General features: G+C 41.5%; 1 protein-coding gene across 2 annotated transcripts in view; it reads right to left on the bottom strand.

Moving 5' to 3' along the window:
* lrrk1 (leucine-rich repeat kinase 1) overlaps positions 1 to 18,526 on the bottom strand; it is a 113,103-nt gene that overhangs the window by 85,637 nt on the left and 8,940 nt on the right. For both annotated transcript variants that reach the window (XM_063188833.1, XM_063188834.1), the window contains exons 3-7: positions 17,012 to 17,172; positions 8,632 to 8,803; positions 6,115 to 6,294; positions 5,292 to 5,446; positions 33 to 259 (exon numbers count right to left, since the gene is read on the bottom strand). In XM_063188833.1, the coding sequence (XP_063044903.1) occupies positions 33 to 259; positions 5,292 to 5,446; positions 6,115 to 6,294; positions 8,632 to 8,803; positions 17,012 to 17,172 (895 nt within the window). The remainder of the gene's footprint in view (positions 1 to 32; positions 260 to 5,291; positions 5,447 to 6,114; positions 6,295 to 8,631; positions 8,804 to 17,011; positions 17,173 to 18,526) is intronic.

The following is an 18,526-nucleotide window of genomic DNA, read 5'->3' as shown; positions in this document are numbered from 1 at the left end:
TGTGTGCATGTATGTATGTGTGTGTCACTCACTTAGTGCAGATGATCTCCTGTGAGGACACAGGGCTGGGCAGCTCCTTGAGCTGATTGGCTGAGAGGTCGAGTATGCGCAGGCCAATGAGGCCCCAGGGCACCACGGAGGGCAGGGAGCCCAGGCTGTTCCGCGACAGGTCCAGATGGGTGATGCGCGACGACACGTCCATGAACCAGTCCAGCTCCAGCCAAGGCAGCTTCAGGCTCGACCACTGCACTGACAGAGCCTGAGAGGACAGGAAGAGAAGGAAGAGGAAGAGGAGGAGGAGAGAGGAGTTGGAGGAGGAGATGGAGGAAGAAGGGGAGAAGGAGGAGGAAGGAGACGGTGGAGGAAGAGGAGAGAGGAAGGGGTGGAGGAAGAGGAGGAGGAGAGAGGAGGAGGAGGATGAGGAGGATAGAGGAGGAGGAGGAAGAAGAGGAGAGAGGAGAGAGGAGAAAGGAGAAGGTGGAAGAGGTGGAAGAAGAGGAGGAGAGAGGAAGAGGAGGAGGAGAGAGGATTAAGAGGAAGAGGAGGAGGAGGAAGAGGAGGAGGAGGAGGGAAAATTAGAAGAATCTACGGTAATGGTGCAAAGTATTGTGAAGTGTTGTTAACATGCTTGACCAGTGCACTGACAGAGCCTGAGGACAGGAGTGAAAAAGTAGATTATTGAATTGAAATTGTGCCAAGCATTCTGAGGTACCATGGGCATATGTGGCTCGGGCCATGGCAGACTGATGCTTGACCACTGCACTGTCAGACCAGCCTTGTGTAAAGTGCAGTGAGGTGCTGTGGCTCTGGCCACAACAGCTTGAGGCTTGACCTCACTGACACACCCTGAGGGAAAAGAATGGCATTACACACTGACGGAAATACTACATGTACGGCAGGCTTCTATTGCAGTGTTTCTCAACCTTTTTTTAGGCGAGGCACCCTTTCAATTCATGAAAAATTTCAAGGCACCCCAAACCAACAAGCCGTAAAATGGCATCGCACCCGATACCACACAAGCTTAGAAAAGTAACACATTTGGAGACGTCACGCAACCTACGTTCGAAGTTGCAGCTGACTGGGGCGACCTATATTTATTTACTTACATTACCTTATCAATTTGGACAAATATGTATTATATTACATAATGTATTCATCAGCCACGTTTCCGCGGCACCCCTGAGAGTGGCCTGCGGCACCCCAGGGTGCCCCGGCACCCCTGTTGAGAAACAATGCTCTATTGTATTCCATTCAACGGTTTTGAAGCATCCACGATTGATCTGCAAGGATTCTTCCGCACTACGTTTCTGGATTCGTAATTAGCAACGCTGAGAAGCGCTGATATGACGACGGTTGCATTTGACTGTCAATCAAAAGAATTCTAAAAAAAATCTAACTGTCAATCAAATCAACTAACAATGCTCATTGGTCATTTGAACAATTTCAACAGCTCTCTAAAATACAAGGTCAGCCCGAAAAAAAATATAAGGCTTCTTTGAAACGTTTGCATGAAATAGAGTAGACTCGGCAAGAATTGGCAAGGAGATGCATTGTCCACCAGAAACATGCACGTCCACCACAGACTTGGCCAGAGTGAACACACGTGTACACAGTGTAAAAGCAGAGCCAACAGCCAACCAAATCGATCGCCAATCCTTGCCAACGTGTTTCAAGCGTTTTGTTTCCACTAAGCACACTACCCATGTGCCACCAATTGCCCTTTGGTCTCGGGTGCCTGGGCGTAGATCCATTTGGAATGTTCACTAATACTGATCTGCATTTCACATTCCACCAGCTAAAACACTTATACAGTTCACACAGGATAGAAATTCCCAGGGATGGGTCAGAGGAAATCACACAAACTCTGTCAAACTAAACAAACATAAACAAACACACATACAGTACATCAGCTGCTGCCTATGGCGCCATTATGCTAAATATTTCAACACAGCATCTTGTGTTTACACATTTATATGATCTAGGCTACATTTTTTGTAACGTTAGATATACGTGTATTTATATGTTGTAAATGGCTATATATTGTTTAGTGAATCACTGTGGGCCTAAAGAAGACTAATCCTTGGTATTGTATTGTATTGTACTGTATATGGTTAAGTTTTGACACAAGAGTGATTCTACGATTCGACTGTGCTTTTAAGTCCATGGATTTTATTTGCGAATTCCACTTACTATTAACTGCATCCAATGATGTTTTGGACATTAGCACACATTTATCTTTCATATAATACAGAAAGTGTAGACATGGCATTCTTTCCCTCAGCAAGAATGAATATTTAATACTGGTTTTGGGCGTTTTCATGCCGTCCTGTTTTCCAAATGTCAGATTCAGTCTTCATATTAGCATGTAAAGAAACTTGTTTTGCCCAAGACGATTGCAAATGTTGATTCACAGGAATCATCACAATATGACAAAACTGTCAGAAAGACCACTGTGCTTTCCATTATACATGAAATTTGCCATTTTGTGTGTGTCCACGAAAGCTGTGTTAACCGTGTCACGGTCTGAAACCACCTCCATAAATCAGTAATGGTTTGGTCTTAGGCCATACGAATAACATCACGTGATGTCATAACCTCTTTGGCAGGATATGGGAAGACTTTTTGGTATGTTTTGAGCTCCATCCTTCCATAACTTAATCCCTTCTTTTTCATGTTCTCATAGCGGGAAAATTGCCTGTCAACTGTGTTATCAACATATTCATAAGAATCTGAATTAGAAATCACATGTAGAAAAACACAGATAAAGCATACAAATACATGAATTGATTAAGGTGTTGTGGTGGAACTTCTGAGGTCCTCAGTTAGCACAACACCATAAAAATGGCTGAAATGTCAAGCCGTGTTACCGTCAATGGTGTTACGCATCAGCTATGACAGTTGAGGAGGAGTATGTTTTTGCCAATTTATCTCCATATTGACAGACAAACAAACAAAATAATTTGTGTTCTAGGGAGATGGGTTTGTCTGCTCTGTTTTTTCTCCTAAAAAAGTGCCGACTGCACTGCGGTTGCACACGGTTCCCCTGCACTGTTGACCGTAACACAGTTAAGTAACACGGTTGACTGTTTTGAAAGTGTTTTTGTGCTATTGATCAATTATGTTTTGGAAAAATCCTATGAACAGACACTAGGGATTATCTCTGGAGAAGGAAGTCTTGTGTAAGGAGGGTGACTAAATTCAAATCAGGCGTTACAGGGATTTATAATGAAAAATGTGTCAGTCTGTATCACAGTGAATCATAAAATCCTACTTATGAAGCTCAACAATCACATTTTCTATATCAGTTGCACAGATTAATGACAACATTATTGTTGAGGGACATAAGCACTTTCAAACGTATGTTGTTTCAACTCTGTAGTATTTTTATATATGTTTGAAATGACATAGTATTTGTCCATAACACTGTTGACAAAATAATCAAGCAAATGTTCGCTTTCTAGTATTTATCAAATTATTTAAGATTAAGCTTGGCAATTTGTTTGTTTGGAAACTTAAATATATACACTATGTAAACATCTAGGTCATTTAATTGAAAAAAATACTGATAATTGACATTTTGCTTTTGCCAAAAGCGCAGTCGAATCGTAGAATCACTCTCAAGTTAATTTTGATGCATGCACATTCCTCCACTCATGCCAATCACTACATTACATTACATTGCACCTTATCCAAAGCGACTAACATCCATTTAGATACAGGGTATTGGTTACAGTCCCTGGAGCAATGTGGGGTTAGGTGCCTTGCTCAAGGGCACTTTAGGTGGGATAAAGGTGGGATTCGAACCTGCAACCCTCTGATGTTAAGTCCTCCGCCTTAACCATGATGCTGTCTACAAACAAATCCCCCGTGACAATGCCACAGCTACCCCGTTCAAACATAAATCAGCTCGAACATATTTATTGTCACTGCAGAGTTGCCAGCAACAAAGGTACATTGGGTATTAGGGTGGGTGACGACGAATGCCCAAATTTAAACAAATTTCAACCCGCTACACTCATAGCGGCATGTCAAAACATGGTCTCTGTCTCTGTCCTTTTAGTGCGGAAGGCGCTTAGCGCTCTTGACGCCAAAACACATAGGCCTTGTATTGAAAATAGGCGCCAACAGTACTAAAAACGCATCCTGTGGATAGAGGCCCTAAACCTCTTGACCTTAGACAGACCTCTTTGCAGTAGGAAGCTTGTGTTAACTACTATATTCCAAGATTGCTTCCCTTTAAAATAACCTCTGTTCACCATTATTCTCCTGTGCCCTCTCTGCACTAAATTTGGTATATCTTATGCTTACTTGGTGTTCTTCTGCATATCTGTAGCTTGCTTGTGTCTGCTTTTCTAATAGTTGCTTTGGATAAAACAGTCTGCTGTACAGTGTAAGTACGGTATGTCTAATGCAATGTAATGGCATGTAATGTAATCACAGATAATGGCATCCCAAGTTCAGAAAGTCAACGTCCTGCCACATATTTGTTCCAATTCATCAACCAATTCACTTGACCAGTTGACCTCTTGGTAGATGAGCTAATCCTCTGTGTTGTGAGAGCACAGGCAGAAGAAATGCTGTATAGGGCATGACTTCCACTTTCAAGTTTTTCTGGCTCACACATGTAAACACACTGAACCCTTCTGTGGTTCCATTGCTTATAATATGCTTCCTTTTTAAAAATAAAAGCATCAGCTAAGTTTAATGTAATGCACAATATTCTTCAACACATAGGAAAATATAATGTATGTAGTGTGTGTGGATTATGTCTATGTTATACCTTCACACATTGGTAGCTTGTTCATGCATCGCGGCTAAGGCATGTGACCTTGGATTACATTACTTACATTACATTACACTTAGTTGACGCTTTTCATCCAAAGCCACTTACTGTTATTTATAGGATATTGGTCAGAGTCGCTGGAGCAATGTGGGGTTAGATGCCTTTCTCAAGGGCACTTCAGCCATGGATGGAGGTGTGGGGAGAACCGGTAAGGGTGAGATTTGAACTCGCAACCCACCTGCCTAACCACTAGGCCATGGCTGCCCAACATGGATGCTCATGGAGACCCTGGTTCAACTCCGGCCTGGCTCATTTAGCAGTCCTACCGCATAGTCTCTCTCTCTCTCTCTCTCTCTCTCTCTCTCTCTCTCTCTCTCTCTCTCTCTCTCTCTCTCGCAGTCTCTCTCTCTCTCGCAGTCTCTTCCCGTCTTAACCTTCAGTCTTTACCTAATATATATAATATATACAAAGTCTGCTCAGTGTAATGTAACGTAAATAATGCACTGACCTCGTCTTTGGTGCCGTCCTGCTGGTCAGTACCCCTCTCCTCCCCCAGGAGGCGCTGTCGCAGCAGCTCGCGGCTGAAGTCCGGGTGGTCCATCAGAGTATACGAGGAGAAGCCAGCACCATTCTCCAGCAGGAAGGTGGCGATCTCAGTATTGCCTACGGCGGACATACACAACACAACACAGATCCAGCACAGGTATTTAGGCGGACTCGACTTGACTCAACACGCTCTGGCTGGCTGGTCGAGAGGCTCTGCATTTTTCTTCACAGTTCTAGAACAGTGGGAAGTGTCACTACCGCTGGCCACCACACAGGAGCCTAGAAAAGAGGAAGTGTGTGTATGCTTCGAGTATGGAATGCTGATTCGGAAACCTGCCCAGTGTGAATTCCCTTCCTCCACTTCTGCTTTCTTTATTGTTTTGGCCAATGACAGATGAGGGAAATAAGAAACAGTCGACCAGGCTTGTTAACACAGAGGAGGTTCACTTCCTAACTTTCATTTGAGCAGGCCAATAAGCAGGGTTATGACAGAATGATGACATTCAGACCATTGAATGCATTTTTTTATTCATAAGCTGTCACTTTCAATTTCGCTCTTGTTCTCTCGTTTTCTCTCTTGTTCTCTCATTATCTCTCTCTCTCTCTCTCTCTCTCTCTCTCTCTCTCTCTCTCTCTCTCTCTCTCTCTCTCTCTCTCTCTCTCTCTCTCTCTCCCACTTTCTCTCTCCTACCCATATCCATGTGTGTGTGCAGAGGTGCTGCTGTGCATATGCTGCTTGCGTGTGTGTGTAGTCCTGTATGCCTATGCATGCCTATGGTCCATACCTGCTCTAGCCGCAGCGTAGAGTGGCAGGCCGGTGATGACGGCGAAGTCGTTGTGTCGTATGGCACAGTCCTCAGCGTCCGCCTGGTAGCCCAGCACCAGCAGCCTCACCACCTCCAACTGACCCTGCTGGCACGCCGTAGCCAACATCCAGTTCAACAGCTCCTTACGCAGACAGTGCCCTGATATGGAGAGAGAGAGAGAGAGAGAGAGAGAGAGAGAGAGAGAGAGAGAGAGAGAGAGAGAGAGAGAGAGAGAGAGAGAGAGACAGAGACAGAGACAGAGACAGACAGACAGAAAGACAGAGGGGTGGGGGCAGAGGCAGAGATAGAGAGATATAGAGATAGAGAAAGAAGAGAGAGGTGCATAGGGAAGTAAAACAAAGAGAGAGAGAGAGAGAGAGAGAGAGAGAGAGAGAGAGAGAGAGAGAGAGAGAGAGAGAGAGAGAGAGAGAGAGAGAGAGCAGGGTGGGACAGACGATAAGGTAGAAGATGGAGACATTTCAGGTGCGTAAGTGCGAAGAACATTTAAGCATTTGCCATCGATTACACCCTTGTCTTCTCTACATCAAATGTATCTGCTTCGAAAGTGACAGTCAACCTGCCTTTCATCTCGACTTCAACACTTTCAAGGCTTTTAGACTTTAAAACCATGTCATTGTAGATCCTCTGGTACATTGAAGCTAAGCAGTAAAAAACACTATACAGTTGAGGATGATATTATTAGACCCCCTCCTGAAATTAGACATCTCTCTTGATTTCTCAGTGAGGAGGACCATTATGAACCATTTCTGTTATTCTGGAAACAAATACACTGATGAAGATAATGTCCAATGAGTTGAATTTGGATTTTTCCATTTTCACAATGAGTTTAAACAAAAAAGGGTAAAAATGGCAAGGACAAAATTATTAGCCCCCTGATCATTAATGGTCAATAGAGTGCCATTTATGAACCAAAACTGACATCAGGCACTTGGATTAGTTGTTAACTATGTTGGCACATGCCCTACCAGGGATTTTGGCCCATATTTTCATTGCAAATAGTTAACCTGATCCAAATTGCATGGATGTTGAGGATGGACATTCATTTTCAGCACTCCTCAAAGACTATCTAAAGGATTGAGATCTGAACCACAACATGATCGTGGTTTTAGTAACCTTGAAGAACATTTGAACAATTTTGGATGAAAGTTTTGGGTTATTGTCTTATTGAAAGCTCCAGTGAAGATTTTAGCTTCCTCTATGATCATATTTTTGCATGGTCGCCTTCCACATTCTATCATAATCTTCTGTTTTTATGGTGCTGTACACCCAGACAAGGTTTCCTGTGGCTGAGGCTTCCACCACCATGTTTAACTGTGGAAACCATGTTATGAAGTTTTAAGGACTACCCCTTTCTTCACCTGACAGAAGCAGAATTCATGCATCAAAGCAGGTGCAATTGAATCTCATCAGATGAAAGCAGAGACTTTCAAAACTCATTTTTGACTTTCAAATGTTCATAGGCAAAGCTCGATAACACTCTGATATGCACCGCCTTTAGTAAAAGGGTTCTTCTGTGATGATGGCCCCAAAGCCCAATATGATGACAAGCTCTAACAGCTGTCTTTCTTGAAATAAAAACTCCATATGAGGCCAGGTCAATAACAATCATCTAGGCAGGTGTCCAATGCTTCTTTGGTCTAATGAGACTAAGCAGTTTCCACAGTTACACATAGTGGTGGGGGCATCAAGTTTTTAGACTGTTATTCAGCCTCAGACACAGGGAGTCTGGGTCTGGATCTGGATTGCTGGGTCCTTCAACAACATTGTTGTTAGTTCACAATTCACAATTAGTTCAGAGGTTCTTCAAGGACACTAAAACCATGATACTGGAATGACCTGCTCAAAGTCCAGTCCTCAATCCCACTGAGAGTCTGTGGCAAATGTCTATGCTCAGCATCCATGCAATTTGGACCAGCTAGAACACTTTGCAGTGAAGATATGGGCCAAAATCCCTAGTGGGGCATGTGCCAACCTAGGTAACAACTGATCAAAGTGCCTGTTGTCAGTTTTGGTTCATAAATGGCGTCATACTGGCTATTAATGATCAGGGGGCTAATAATTTTGTCCTTGTCATTTTTGCCCTTTTTTGTTTAAACTCATTGTAACGATAGAAAAATGAAAATTCAACTCATTGGACATTATCTCCATCAGTGTATTTGTTTCCAGAATAACAGAAACGGTTCATAATGGTCATTCTCACTGAAAAATCAAGAGAAATGTCTAATTTCAGGAGGGAGGCTAATAATATCGTCCTCAACTGTATATTCATCAAAGTGTTAAGTGCTAAGTACAAAGAGAGCAAGACTGTCTTAAAATCTTGAAATCTTCTATCAGTGCACAGGACGAAGCCGGAAGATGTAGACGTACAAAAAGTAATAAAACAGTCTAATCACACTCTAATATGAATGTTATGTACAAATAATAGCAAAAATATAGCATTACTATCATATTATCCTTTATCTGTGTTTGACTTACTGGGTATGGAGTCGAGGAGCTCCTTGACGGCGCGGTGCTGGCCCCAGTAGGCAGCCTGCACGGCAGGGTTCCTCTCTCCGCCCTCCTGGGACACGGGCACCCGGGCCTCCCTCAGAAGGAACCGGATGCTGTCCACATCCCCGTTACGCGCCGCCACGCACAACAAGTCCTGCTGCAGGGCCGACACACAGTATAGCAGTATAGCATGGTTACAGGGTTGGCTACTCATATGAAAGAGAAAATCACTGTGTAAAGTTAAGAGTATTTATCTCTGTATGTTGATTTCTCTTATCTAAGGGATTCAATGGTGGTGCAATTTGTATAAGAGGAACATTAGAAATTGGCCACTTTTACAGTATGTGCCACATAAGACATAGACATACAGTATATGTCCATATTAATAATTTTATTTTAATACTCCAATACCAGGGTTAAGCTCTTTTTCAAAAGCAACACTAAGTATTATTTTCAACATGGAAATTATGTCTTCCGAATCATTTAAACGATTCATTGACTTGTAACGGGCTGAATTGGCTTTGTCACCCTGTGCATTTGACTGCCTATCTGTAGTTTGAATGACAGACAGTTCTACTTTTAACTTATACTGTAAGGTGACCAAAGTGGAAAAAGTACTTAGTATTGCTTTAAATTCCCAGTTACTATAGGTCTATACAACCGCAGAACAAACAGGAACGTCCAAATCTGCTTCAGATTATCATTGAATGTGGTTTCTAGATGTCTACAGCAACAATTTCACAGCAGTGAAGTACTCTACACAGTGCTCTTCTATACAGAATTTAATATTCTGTTTAAAGTACACACAAACATGGTGGTTATGTCACTTAGAGTAAATAGATTAGGGATTATGTTATTTTTTCAAAGCAACACTAAGCACTCTTTTCAACTATAAAATAATGTTTTATTACAGTGATTCATGAACCACTAGGTACAAGGTCGGCCTACTGTCGAACTTTCAGAGCCCATTTATGGCCTGTAACCCAGTATAAATGTACTAAGTTTGGAGGAGTAGGCTGTCTCTCAGTACTATGACTGACAGACAAATCTGCTTTTTATAATGTGTAATGCATTCCAAAAGGAAAACGGCTTAGTGTTGCTTTAACTTCCCAATTACATCTACACAACAACAGAACAAACAGGAACTTCTGGATCTGGTTTAGGTTAACAGAATCAATGGGGCTTCTAGTCTTGCTACAACAATAACTACTTTCACTACTTTTAATAATACCACTCTATCTAGTGCTACATGGTTATTGTAAGTAATGTCTACATTTTAAGCATTTAACTGAACAAACCGAAGAACAAACTGGAGCGCACTTAGAGATCGAAGACCTCCACCAAAACATGACCTGTGACCCAACGATAAAAATTAATTACATTAAAAAACTTGAATTGGAATCACCACTCAAATCTAATTCTTTTCTTAATTGGTCTGACCAGAAAATTATAATCATAAAAATCATGCAAATCCATTATTATTTTTTGCATAACGCTATTAACAAACAAACAAAACAAACATTCCGTCAAACCAACACTGCCAAAAATATAATCCTCCTTGCTGAAACTAAAAATGCACATGAAAGAACAAGTGAAGAGTTCAGTTGCAAAAAGGCATAAATGACAGTTTTTATATTTATTATTGGAAGTGACTGTTCAGACGTCCTTTCATCTATGTGTGAATTCTTGCAATTCAAATATTCAAACACACTTTTTAAACCTACACAAAATGCATTTTGCAATGCAATGCCCAACACAAAAATGTCAATTTCCCAAAATGTCCCAAAATCTATGTCACTTTGTTTAAGTTAGGGGGAAAAGTACAAAAACATCAAGGAAACATTTTTGTCATCATTCATATTAAATATAAGAGAGCAACAAACATTTTTGAAATATGCATCTCTACACAGATGGAAAATGCATGTTACATGTCGCATCTGTGACAGAGAAACTACTGCAGTCTCACGCTGAAACCACTTCCAAGTGCACCCGGGGCTATTTATAGAACCAACGCTAGGTGGCAGCAACACAATGTTTTCAATTTCTATTGTTGCTGTATCAAATCACATTGTTGTTCATGTCATGAATGACTTCATGAATGAGAACAAAGAAACACAACCTTTAAAAACAGACCCAACCAAAAAAAAGATCTGTCATAAATACGACAATCACTATTATGTACATTCATACACTGAAACATATAACATTGACTGAGTATTACTAATGTTTTATCTATCAATGTTTCACTGAGGCTCAGATCACCCACAAGTATTATCTGCCATTATCCAGTATACCCATTATAGCTGTTACACTTCCTGTTTTTATTCTTGCTATCTACTTTCCAGCTAAATGCAAACACAGCAACATAACTGCACTTGAATAACCAGTTCTCTCTATTGCTGGTCCACAATAGGTTTGGATGGTGAAATGTTTCCTGATTTGATAAGGGTAAACATTCAGAAGAAGAATGTCTTAATAAGGCAAAACAAGATACAGGTGTCTTTATTTCCAAGAAAGAGTAGGCTCATGTACAAATACAGAGTATTATGTCACTGTGAAGTGTATGTGTGTGACTGTATGACTCTACATACCCCTGACCAATACAGTACATACAGCACATTGCCTAAATATTCCACTGGAGAATCGAAACATTGAAGCATATTTGAAGTATATGATGTACATTTTTGTTTTTACCTACGGTACAGGTAGTGTGCAGACCACTCTCCATACCACTGCCACAACATCATCATTAGCCAAGAAGTTAAGGGCACATTACTTAGCAAATGCTGACTGTACACCGTGGCTACATCTAATGGCCTTTATCCTTCTCCTACCACTATTACCTATACATCAAATCCTAGACTGCAATGACTGGCTTCTTTAACTCCAGCATGCACAGATACGCATGCGCATGCACGCACACACACACATACATACAAACACACACACACACACACACACACACACACACACACACACACACACACACACACACACACACGAGCGCGAGAGAGAGAGAGAGAGAGAGAGAGAGAGAGAGAGAGAGAGAGAGAGAGAGAGAGAGAGAGAGAGAGAGAGAGAGAGAGAGAGAAAGAGAATGGTTTGTATATATGTATGTACATATATATACTGTATGTATGCATGTCTTGTTCATCATGCCAATAAAGCATTATTGAAGTAAACTGAATTAAGAGAGAGAGAGAGAGAGAGAGAGAGAGAGAGAGAGAGAGAGAGAGAGAGAGAGAGAGAGAGAGAGAGAGAGAGAGAGAGAGAGAGAGAGATTGCTCTCTGAGAGCTGTAAGATCTATAATCTATCGATCAAGGCTCAGACAGCAATGTCAGTTGGCCACACAAATGTTATCCCCTGGAGCCTACTCATACCTTAGGTACAACAGTCAGCATGTCTTAAGGAGTCATGAAGGCTATTATTATATTACCACAAAGGGAAGGCAACCTTATCAGTTTTGTATCTAAGATTGTTTCCTGCGTTGCTTAGAAAAGCTATTACACACACATACACACACTGATAAAGCGTGGGAAAAACCCCTGTGAACTTTCCAAGTCACCGGTGCCTTTGAACCTTACAGACTCCAAAGCCTGCCGGTCCCATTTCAAAAACGGAGACAGCACTGTATCACCAGGCTGATTCAGCCGCCTCTTTCAGGGCAGGCTTGGGACTACTAGAGGCCGTCTAATCCTGTCTCGCCTATAGCTGTTATCTCGCCGCAGTGCCAAGTACTGCCAAGACTGCCTGCTTCCTCTTCCCAAGACAACGAGATCCACAGTAGCCTAGCCCAGCGGTTTTCAAAGTGGAGGCCAGGGACCCCTGGGGGGCCACAGGGAGGTGCTGGGGGGGCCACGGCAGGTTGGCAAGAAAAGTATAGCACAAAAAAATACATAATTGAATGATTGAACATTTAACTATTATCGTTATAATTTAATATAGTCCAGTGTGGCACAGTCTCACAGGCCTACACTTTGGCTGTGAAAGGGTGTACACAGAAAAAATAGTATGGCATGCCCCATGTAAGGGGAATCCTTGGCTGGAATATATCGGTATATGGGGGCCTTGTCATGGTAAAGTTTGGGAACCCCTGGCCTAGCCGCACTCACACAGGGATCCTTCTCTTGTCTCTCTGTGTCTGTCAGCCAACTAGAGCATGACAAGGGAGTGGATTTTCTGTCCTGTTCCATCCCGATCCAAGACAAAAAAAAAATCCTACAACATCCTAATCCTGGACCAAAGTAAAGCAGTAAATCCCATCCCGTCTCACTGCTGTAGAATGACTCCCTGTCCTGTCCCGATCCCATTCATTTTGGTCACTTTACATTTCCCGTCCCGTTCATTTTTCTTCCCCACCCTGCCCGCTAATGTTGTTCATTGATAACATTTTGACTAACATCCCACACAGGATTCCCATGCGCCAATTCCCCACAAATGTCTAAAAGACATTTAAAAAAAAAAAATGTACAGCCAATGCGCCAATTCCCCACAAATGTCTAAAAGACATTTTTTTAAAAAAATCTACAGCCAACCCCTCAGAAGACCACAAAAGATAGAATATAGTAAAAATGGCCACATCTTCCCCTGATAATGCACAATGCATGTGGTACATAATATGTGAATATAAACAAACATGATAACAACCACAGTGTGTGTGTGTGTGTGTGTGTGTGTGTGTGTGTGTGTGTGTGTGTGTGTGTGTGTGTGTGTGTGTGTGTGTGTGTGTGTGTGTGTGTGTGTGTGTGTTTGTGTGTGTGTGTGTGTGTGTGTGTGTGTGTGTGTGTGTGTGTGTGTGTGTGTGCATGGTTGTGGTTGTGTTAGTGTGGTGAATGTATCAGAGAAAGTGTGTTAATTCATGTATGTATACATGTCTTTTATGTATGTTTAGTCTAACTGCACATTGGAGGCTGGTCAAACACAATTTCAAACTTCTGTGATAACCCTGATAAAGTACGATAAAGTTCAATAAAGTACACTTGACTTGTTCGTACTGATTTTGTTGCAGCTATTAACACAGTTGTTGGGTAGCTGACTGTTTGCCTCATATGTGTATGTGTCCATCCATGCCCAGTATTAGATAAGAACATGACACTGCCGAGCTCATGCTGCTATCCCATGCTTAGGGCAGAGGAGACACTGCGGTTCACTAACTGTAACTGATCAATGACTGACTCCCAGTCGTCTGTCTCATTCTGCTCGACCTGCCTTTTGTCTCCTTCCACCTTCAGCAGGGCAGACAGAGAGCATGCTGAGGCGACAGACTGAGAGCAGACCCTAAGGCTAGAGGAACAGAATGTGTCCGATTTTTAACCCTGAATGGAATGGGATGCGATGGAGAGTCCAGGTCGGTCTGTTGTGTATTGTTTGAGAAAGTCGAAGGCAAATGCAGAGTTAAGTTGCTACTTGAGTCGTTTTATTTTGATGGGAAAGATTTTGATCCACAGTAAAATAATCTTTTTCACAAGTTGAGACTATTCAGATTGACTGCAATATGCCTAATATGGCCAGTACCAGTCAGATCTACTGTATGTTGCCTCTTGTCACAGTGGCATTAGTGACACAGGCGAAGTGGTGGTAATGTCACCCCATATTACAGTTTTTCTCCATTGGTTTGGCTCATTTCTGTCAACTGTCAACAGAGATGACATTCTCAAAACAACATGGACAAATGTCCTAACTAGCAGCTTTTCGCAGCAGAATGGCATTTCTCATTGATTTCATCAAATTTCAAATGCTTTGTTTATGTCGCAAATGTCGAACGCAACGCTTTGCAAATAGCTATGTAACTTACAAGTAGCCAATAGACAATGAGCATACATTTGGCACATTTTACAAATAAAATACATTTTCCTTATCTAAATGGATTAGTCAATTCTCTGTATCAGTACATTGTGTAAGTCATCAGCAAAACAGTCTACAAAACAATATAATAATTTTATTGAACATGTGATTCATGGCAGTAATTGACTGGTATTTGGAACTTGACTATTTTGTGAAAAAAAATCCACGATATACACTACAGTTTGACAATGTTATTTTGAGAATGGGATTTTTGTTTTGAGACATGAGCCAAATCAACAGTATGCACTACTTTATGTATGTGAATTTTAAAAAATCCTTTATGTGTGTGAAAAAAAATCCTTAAAAGAATTAGTAGTGTCTGTGTTGTCCAACGTCAATGGTTTCACTCACTTTTTTCAGTTGTATGCAAAGTTGAACTGTAAGCTGTACCTTTATCATAATGGCAAAACATCAAAGCATTTTCACTTGCAGTGCTTGCACAATACCAAAGGAGCAATGCATTTTGGGTGCAGTGATGATTTATGTGGGAAAGGAATTTAGTTTTGACACATGGGTAAACACATGCTGACATGTGCTGAACCATCCAGGTAATTTTGGCAGATGCACTTAATGAATGAACATGAGTCAAAGCAATTGAGAAAGATCTATTCAATCGTTTTATACAACAGTACTGACTATTAACATGGGAAAGGGAATTGCTTTTGAAGCATGAATGAACAGTTTTTGGAGACATATGACATTTTGCTAGTGATCTTATAGTTGAGTCATCTCAGTTTCAAGAAATGAGCCAAAACTGGCCCTGCCGTGGCTCAAGCGGTAGGACACTGCACTGCAACACCAGCGACCCGGGTTCGAATAACAAAATAACAAACAAATCAGGATATCCTTTTCCAGAAATAAAAAAATTGAGCAGTACCTGAGTACCTGTTCTGATCGCAGGATCAGGGAGGAGGAGGAGGGAAGAAAGGTGTATCAAAAACAAACAAGAAGCAAACCCCCTCTCCAAACAAAAACAAAACAAAGGTCTAAACTTGGGATTTTGTTATACTTCAGAAATGTAGAAGTTTTATCTATTATCAGACATATTTCGACAGTATAGCTTCCATCTCAGTGGGTCACATGGATGTTTAATGACAGGGTGGTCACACCTCCTGCTGTTAGAGTTTTTATTTATTTATTTGTTGGATCCCCATTAGCTGTGGCAATGCCACGGCTATTCTTCCTGGGGTCCATTTCTTCAATAAAATCAATTCATCATTGTATAAACAAAAACCATCTGGGATCATACAAAAAAACAATACAGTAACATATTACAGGCTATATAAGCAAAAGACATTCAAATTTCACAATTTAATACAACCTGCTAATAAATATCAATTCATCAATATTAACATCAACTATCTTAAAAAATAACTCTTTCCTAAAAATATCTTCACTTATTTTTTAAAACTTGCTTTGGAACTTATTTTTGTGATAAAAGTTGGCATACTGTTCCATGCAGTGATTGCTCTGTATCCCACTTTTCTCTGTAGGGCATTACTGTTAGCACAGGGTACTATAAATGTCCCTGTTGTTGCAGACCTTGTATTATAAATATGGGTGTTAGAAGTTTTACAGAATCTGCTATATTGTGTCAGAGGGGTTTTGTTATTTAAAATTGCCAATGTTGAGGTCAATAAAGAGGCCATACATTTATCCTCAACTTTTAGCCAGTGTAAAGAAGAGTACATATGTGTAATGCTGGTATATTGCGAGCATTGGAGAATTAGTCTTGCTGCCTTGTTTTGCACTACCTGTAGTTTGGCTAGATGTGTTCTACATGCATTAGACCATACTGTGTTACACACTGAGTTGTCCTCTTAGGATGGTGGTCCTGGTGTGGGAGAGCATGTTGCTCCCTCATTTTAAAGCATGTCACACATCAACATCCATGAGACCCTCTGATGAAGACGGAAACTACTGTATACCGTCGAAACATGTTAAGTAAGAGATAACACTTTTACTTGTCTGAAGTATATTCAGCCTTACAGCCTTTGCTATAACAGTTAGACATAATGGATGTCATACATGTATCAAAAGAAAGACAAAGGAGTAAGAGGAAGGGGAGGACGGGAGAAGAACCCTGTAACTTCCCCAATATAGAATAACGACAAACCTTGTCTGGAGGTTTGAGGTTATATTCTTATTGCTAGTAAAAAGACTAACGGAGAAATTGGGATGTCCATTCCCATAATTTAAAAAAGCGTATCAGGAGAAAGAGAAGGAGCAGAACCCCTTTTCTTACATGCTTTGAGGCTTAGTCGTGGCTTAGTTGTACTCAGTTACATTGTAATCACTGAACACAAAATAACAAGAAGTAAAAAAAAAAATCCAAACAAACAAAAACAAAAACAGAAAAAAATGAGTAAGAGGAGGAGGAGGAGGGAGAGGAATAAAGAGAAGGGCTTAATCCCCATTCTCTTTACCCGCTCTGCCTAAAGGAAGAGGATGGAAGAGGGATAAGCGTGTCTTACCCGCTCTGCCCAAAAAAAACGGAGGGAGGATATAAGCGTGTCTTACCCGCTCCGGCCGGACGCCGTTGGTTTCCTGGCATGATATCCGGATGAGCTCCTGAGCTCGACTGCTCTCGCCGCCGTTGTAGGCTGCCTGGATGTTTTCGATCGTGGGTGACGGACCAAGGGCCCCCAGCAACGACTGCTTGGCTCCCATGTCTTCGGTGCCTGTATCGCATCGCCAGAAGCCAAAGTCAGAGTTAGAGTCAGAGGATAGCAGCAATCAGTGCATCCCTTATCAAAGCTACACTGCGTAGATCCAGGACTTCAAATGGTGTTTTTCACCTCACCACAACACACACGCTCGCTCACACACGTACAACATGCACGCAAGGTACGCAAGGTACGCAAGGTACGCAAGGTACACTTCAGGCAGAGAGCGAGAGACATTCGCCACGCTGCAGACACACACAGACACACACCCACACACATGGTTCTATCTAGTGCGAGATGAAAGAATCAGCTTTGCACCAAGAGGAGAGAGAGAGAGAGAGAGAGAGAGAGAGAGAGAGAGAGAGAGAGAGAGAGAGAGAGAGAGAGAGAGAGAGAGAGAGAGAGAGAGAGAGAGGCATCAAAAATAGGTCATGCTCATAAAGAATGCACACCAGTTTCCTCCTCCTTGACTAGCTGGTGGTGTGAGAAGTGGGGAGAAAGCTGTGTGCATCACAGATCCTCTTGTTGGGACACTGGGGGCTAACAGACAGAATGTGGGTGAAAGACGTTTTTTTTGGGCTCAGACGTCAGGTGGAGTAACGGCATTTAATGCCCATAAATGCATTAGTAATTGGTGGTTGATATGTTGCAATGAATATGCTTCTTAGATAGTCCACTAAAAACAAAAAAAAATCCATACAGTAGTGGCACTGGCTGTCGTTGCGCTGCCCTGACTTGTGCTTCTTCTGAAACGTCACTGACTCATGTACATTCCCCACAGGACAGCACAGGGACACCAGTGAGTCCTCAGGAGAGATCCTAGACTAGAGGTCTGTGTTTGAGTCCCGCACATCCTCAGCAAAAGACCAGATTTATTGAACAAGACATAAAAACACCCTCCTCCTTATCAATGTTACACTGACATTTTTAACATGCCAAAAACTATGTTACAACGAAAATGGAGATGGGCGGTCTACATTAACCAAAAAAAAAGGAACTCTTCTTAGAGCAATGGCTGAAACGCTATTTCTTTGCTCCAGCCAAGTGGCCTAACAGCCTGACTTTATTAGTATGACTTAATAATGTAAAATGTATCCTATTGCCTATTGTATGTCGTGACAAACTCCCTGTATGTTCATAGTTCTGTTCTTAATGTGTATTGCTCTCCACTTCCATTTTCCCTGGAAAAAAGCAATAATATACAGTGAGTCCAATATGTATTTGATCCCTTGCTGATTTTGTTGGTTTGCCTACTAACAAAGACATGATCAGTCAATAAATGTTATGATAATATGTATTCTAATATGGAGAGATAGAATATCAAAAAGAAAATCCAGAAATTAATTTAGGAGAATATATATTAATTTAT

Source organism: Engraulis encrasicolus, chromosome 22 (assembly GCF_034702125.1).
Source record: "Engraulis encrasicolus isolate BLACKSEA-1 chromosome 22, IST_EnEncr_1.0, whole genome shotgun sequence".
In the NCBI taxonomy this organism is placed as follows: domain Eukaryota; kingdom Metazoa; phylum Chordata; class Actinopteri; order Clupeiformes; family Engraulidae; genus Engraulis; species Engraulis encrasicolus.
Note: the sequence above shows the minus strand (reverse complement) of the source record. Positions and strands in the feature narration are given on the sequence as shown.